The sequence below is a fragment of the Priapulus caudatus genome, unplaced genomic scaffold, assembly GCF_000485595.1.
Source record: "Priapulus caudatus unplaced genomic scaffold, Priapulus_caudatus-5.0.1 Scaffold845, whole genome shotgun sequence".
Lineage (NCBI taxonomy): Eukaryota > Metazoa > Priapulida > Priapulimorpha > Priapulimorphida > Priapulidae > Priapulus > Priapulus caudatus.
This window is the reverse complement of record NW_014577906.1, coordinates 58549-64713: the sequence shown is the minus strand read 5'-3', so window position 1 is coordinate 64713 and position 6165 is coordinate 58549. Positions and strand designations below refer to the sequence as shown.

General features: G+C 43.0%; 1 protein-coding gene across 1 annotated transcript in view; it reads left to right on the top strand.

Moving 5' to 3' along the window:
* The window catches only part of LOC106813928 (centromere-associated protein E-like), a 31282-nt gene that overhangs the window by 12191 nt on the left and 12926 nt on the right, over positions 1-6165 (top strand). Inside the window, exons 3-9 of the mRNA XM_014818169.1 lie at positions 972-1066; positions 1430-1519; positions 1703-1821; positions 1982-2095; positions 3345-3500; positions 4712-4908; positions 5480-5606. Coding sequence (XP_014673655.1) covers positions 972-1066; positions 1430-1519; positions 1703-1821; positions 1982-2095; positions 3345-3500; positions 4712-4908; positions 5480-5606 — 898 coding nt within the window. The remainder of the gene's footprint in view (positions 1-971; positions 1067-1429; positions 1520-1702; positions 1822-1981; positions 2096-3344; positions 3501-4711; positions 4909-5479; positions 5607-6165) is intronic.

The following is a 6165-nucleotide window of genomic DNA, read 5'->3' as shown; positions in this document are numbered from 1 at the left end:
CGACTGAAATTTTACGTTTATAATCGTAGCAACAGACCTCAGATGAGCCCAGACGCTCTGCGGCTCTTGTTAAATTATAGAGGAGAACCCTGATACCTTAATTATGTCCGGCAATGTTTACTTGTCGGTGTACTCATAATTGTGCATTTACAATCAGTGTGCAGTACATCATTAAAATAGTCAATATATGTGTTCGCCAATGTGCAGTTGCGTTTATAAATGTGCTTGTATTAGGGGAAATATATGGGAATTACCTACTTCTTTTGGCTAAGAAGCCTTTTGTAGGAACACACATGTATATCCAATTATCTATTGGATGTCAATGAGACACAATGATTCATGTTATGGAATTTCACATTACAAACGGTTTTTATAGAATGCCTCTTACAGAATGTGGGGTATTACTTATACATTGTTGTATTATTGCATTGAAGCTGTGCTGTAATTTTGGTGTCACACTAACTAACTAAAGATGCACTGGTCACTCTAAATTAAATTCTAAGCTGTGCCAAGCTTCGTGCGATAAAATAAAAGATGACAAACAAAATAGAATGTTTTTAGGCTCAGCACTGATTTTTTGTTCTCATAGTCGTGCAGTATTGGTGATGGTGATTAATGTGTTTGATGCAAAGCAATTTGCTGTGTGTGTAGAAGGCTAAGTCATGTCTATCTGTGTAGGTGACTGACACCTGTAAGGGGATTACTAACACAGTACAAAGGATTTTTTATTCATTTTGTTGATTGACTGATTGATAAAAATACATGATGAAACATTGTGTTATTTATGTATAAAAACGACATGGGTGTGTGTGTGTGTATGGCACAATTTTATTGTAAAGCATTATCCTCATTCTTTGGAAACACATATCACTTATAGTTATAATGAAGTTTTGCACTGTTAGCAGGTTGGTGTGAAATCAGATAATTATAATATTATTATAATTATACATACCTCTTTATTATGTAAACAGGGAAGCTGATAGTCAAACGGGGGACTATTGGAAAGTCTTGGATTCGCAGACAATAGCATCACTTTCAGAAACCCAAGGAAAGCGTTACACTTTTGGTAAGTGCATATACGTGCAGTTAGCTTTTGCAATGCTTGTTCTGCTGGACAACATTGCCAACCGAGCATTGTCAGATAAAAATAAAGCACTGTGTTATAATTAGCATTCATTTTCATTTATAGATAGCTCCAAGAAACAGTCATTTATTGATAGTAATGTATTATGTATTTGATTGTATTATTCTCACAGCTGCAACACACTTATCTATTGATTATTTCACATTGAAATTTTATTGGAATGACACATTTTATATACTATCTTTCTTCGATAGAGTAAGTGTCTAAGGCATATCTGCTAAGCCATATACACATGTAGCGTACACTTTTCAGCAGTATACATATATGAACATTCTGTCATTGCAGACCGTGTGTTTGGGTGCATAGACTCGACTAATACAGTATACGAGAATGTTGCGAAACCTATCGTACAGGGTGCTGTAAAGGGAATAAATGGTGAGTGTATAAAGCATAAAAGGCTTTGAAAAATAAATTACACCTGCCTCCTTTATATATTACCCAAATGATCCAACTTTAAGTTAGCTTTTGCATGCTATGTCTAAATGCATGGGTATTTTACAGCTAAGAATATAATTGTGTTTAGTGCTGCTTTTTATTTTTTCATGTGTTGTGTTTCAGGAACGATTTTTGCATATGGGCAGACAGGCACTGGTAAGACTTACACTATGATGGGAAGTGACACCACATGTGGTGTTATACCCTGTGCGGTCAAGGAGATGTTTGACTACATGAATCACGTGAGTATAGACTGTGAGTCCATTAATCCGGGGTTTCCTTTAATGTAGCATTGTAGAATTTGGTTGGCGGTGAACTAGAAGACGTGAAGGACGTTGAAGGTGTATGGTGGCCCCTGTGATGTGTGATTTTATATCAATGAGACACGATTTCGTATCACAGGAGCCAAACAGGGAGTTCCTCGTTCGTGTGTCTTACCTGGAGATATACAACGAGTCACTGTCAGACCTTCTCCGTTCGAAAGGAAAGAAGGAGGTGCTTACCATACACGAAAATGTAAGTTTCTATGAGTTGCCGGTGGGTATCCAGAGGGTGGGCGTCAGCGCAATGCATCCTGTACCGTAATCGATGCCACCTAACGAGTAATAGTCTAAGGAAAGCTGTCATTTATGAGAATTTCTAACATCTGTTACTCGTTCTTACTTCTTAGAACTTATCATTAGTAATTTATCAATCATCATTAGTAATTATCGTTACTTCTTCTAGGGTTGTACCGGCGTATTTGGACGCTCGCTCGAAACTGGACGCTCCTAAGTGCGCATGCGCGCAGGCGCCTCTTGTTTTGCAAGGGCGCACACAGCGCATGCGCAATATGCGCAGTAGTCTACTACGAGCGTCCAAATACGCCGGTACACCGGCGTATTTGGACGCTCGCCCGAAACTGGACGCTCATAAACTCTACTCCTGATAATGTTAATAATAATGTTAATAATAATGTGAGGAGGAGGAGTAGGAGGGGAGGAGGAGGAGGAGGAGGAGGAGAAGGTGTTGGAGTAGGGAGGAGGAGGAGGTGTTTGAGTAGAACGCCTTCTCATGCCCTCCTCCTCCCCTCCTTATCAACACCTTCTCCTCCTCCTCCTCCTCCCTACTCAAACACCTCCTCCTCCTCCCCACTCCAACACCTTCTCCTCCTCCTCCTCCTCCCTACTCAAACACCTCCTCCTCTTCCCTACTCCAACACCTTCTCCTCCTCCTCCTCCTCCTCCCCTCCTACTCCTCCTCCTCACATTATTATTAACATTATTATTAACATTATCAGGAGTATAATTTATGACTCGAGCGTCCAGTTTCGGGCGAGCGTCCAAATACGCCGGTGTACCGGCGTATTTGGACGCTCGTAGTAGACTACTGCGCATATTGCGCATGCGCTGTGTGCGCCCTTGCAAAACAAGAGGCGCCTGCGCGCATGCGCACTTAGGAGCGTCCAGTTTCGGGCGAGCGTCCAAATGCGCCGGTACAGGGTTACATCTTGTACTCATTGGTTCCTGAGTTTAGTGCTAGATACCAGAAATTTTCCATCTGAAGCACGATGCCACGCTGCTGCCATCTGTGTTGGTGTTGTCGTTTGGCCTCTCTGTGTTATTATTATTATTATCAGTTTAATGTCCGTTTTCCCTTTCGGGGTTGGACAGTTTTATTCCTTCATGGAATGGTTTTGGAGCAGAAGTTTTACAGCCGGATGCCCTTCCTGATGGCCAACTCCGGATGCCCCTCTGTGTTATACACATGAATATACCTTTTGCAGGAGGTTGGCAGGGTTTATGTAAGCAATTTGTGTGAAGAACTCACAAACAGTTACGACCAGATTATGGGCTTCCTGCGAGAAGGAGAGAAGTACCGGCGTGTGGGCGCGACAAACATGAACGATCGTAGCAGCCGCTCCCACACCATCTTCAGAATCGTAAGTCTGCGGCTCCGGCGAATCCCTAATGCAGTTTATGCTCGCGTAAAAAGAAAGGCTGTGGCTACGCGTCCAGCTCCCAGGCTACGCGTCCGGTCATATATATTTCTTATGTGAACCCAACTATATTTTTTTTAGTAAAAAACAATAAACAATAAGTTTTTACCATAATATTACTTACCCTTAGGTATTTTATCAAAAAAATGTGTTTTTGTAACTTTTGAAACAATAGTAAATCCGATAAAATCAACGATTTGAAAGGGGGCGTGGCCTAATCGTGACGTGGATTTGGGAATCTGTGCTGAGTTTTATAATTGATGACCGGACGCATAGCCACTGCAAAAAAGAAACAATATCCAAAGATCGTGACAAAATGACAGCTCACTGGAGGAATGGTTTGAAGCCTTCGTGAAGATGGATATGACACGCGGTTGTGGTTTGCGGTATTGAAAACCGTGTTCTTAAGACACAGGTTGCATTGATATAATCCTTCTTTGAAGGAAATGTTTCTCTTGTTGCCCCTTCCAACTTGCCGTGGTGCCCTAAAATTCGGATTCATCACAAGGCGACATTTTTCTTGCCCTCAATTTTTTCGATTTTGATGATTCTCTAAAATGTTTATTTAGTCCGTAGTCCCTGGATTTACGCTGGCTGAATAGCTCATTGTGTATACACGTGTTTCACTACGGGTTTGCACGTGAAAATAGACACACTACAGTCGCCTCACTGCCAAGGGCGACACCACTATAGCCGTGTTATAGTAGTGCTTATGGACCCCGCACATGGTGAGATTCGTGCGGAGCATGGAGAGTGAGTTTTGTGCTCAGCAGGAATCTCACACCCCCGCACACGGTGAGGTTCATGCTGAGCACGGATCTTACCAGCGGGTGCCACTGTAGGTCATGTGACTGATCAAAATGGCAGAACCAATCAAAATGTGCCACCACTGAGTGAGAATCAATCAAAATGCGCCGCAACTGAGTTTCGTGCTCAGCAGGAGTCTCACGCTGAATTTTTAGCCTCGCGAGACCAAAATTATCAAACACGACAGATATTTTCCTCATATTTTCCTCGTCGCCTCACGAGACCGACAGCTCACTTAAATCGACCCCGCACACGGTGAGATTCGTGCTGAGCACGAAACGCATGCTCCGTGCTCAGCACGAATCTCACCGTGTGCGGGAGCCTTTACGCTTTGTCTCACTGCTTAGATCATCGAGTCACGGGCCAACGACGAGGAGGGTACCGGCGTAGTGAGCGTCGCACACCTGAACTTTGTCGATCTGGCCGGCTCCGAACGTGCGAACCAGACCGGCGCGATGGGAGAACGACTGAAGGAAGGTTGCTCAATCAACGCCTCCCTGTTCCAGCTGTCTGAGGTCATTTCACAACTCAGCAAGGGAGCAGAGTACGTACTACTACATTCACGCAGGGCGCGAAATTAGCACCGGCCCACCGGGTATAGGCCGACAAATTATTTGGAGGACCAGTAACATCGGCAAAACACCGGCCCTCCGAGCTGGTGGTTTCAGCCGTGTTAGCGAGTACCAACATTTTTAGTTATAGCATTAGCAAAATGCAAATAGTTACTTGTAATCATCAGTCGTATATATCTAATCCCCACGTCCCAAATTAAGTTCTCTACCGTGCGTATGCTACTGTAACTCGTAGTCTACATTTCCACCTTTCCCTGTCCAACTTTCGTTCGCATCCTTTTTGCATCGCTACATGATGATTACGGGCGAACGGTAAATCGTGAACCTCGTATGATACTCACCCTGACGAAATTAATATGTTATCACGTTATTCATTTATTCGCCCAGTGGTATTACCCGAGTAGTTTTTTTCCTAGTGATATTCACCAGTTCACCAATGCACGCACAAATGTATGCACTCTGCTAGTCGTCCCAAGAACCTGCAACATACAGACATATCACGTGTAATTATTAACGCTATTCCCTATGATACATTTATTGCAGGCACATCAACTTCCGCAACTCTAAGCTGACTCGCATTCTGCAGAATAGTCTGGGTGGCAATGCAAAGACGGCCATCATCTGCAATATCACGCAATTCGATCTGCAACAGACCTCGTCGACATTGAAAGTAAGCCCAACGATCTCGTGCGATTGCATCTGTCTTTAGGAGATTAGCACAGGGGAACATTTTACGTTTCCTATATTCTGAAATTTGCTCAGTAGATGTTTTTGGATGTCAGAACATATATCTGCTACAATATAAGTATAATGTCAGGATAAATAAAACCAGATTTTTTATTCACTTCTGATAATATAAATGACGTTAACCACCGGTGTACCTTAATTATTGTTAATGAATATGTGTTTTAAAAACATGTTCTGGTACCAAATCTACTACGTACCAGTCAATTGGCTTTTGAAATGCATTTAGTAGATATGGGGATTCTTTTATAGTTTGGCAGTGTTTATCCTTGGTTACTCATATAAAGCTGGGTTACACTATCGACTTCATGCAGGCAACTAGGCGGGTTTTCTTCTTTCTACCAACCTCGATCTCTCTATATATATGTTAAAAGTGATGCATTATCGACCGCGAGGTGGTAAACGTTTCAACATTTGACCCATAGTGTGCGCGCGGGGCGACGCCAGGGTTCTCCCTACGTTGCGCAAACGGGGCGCGCGCGCCC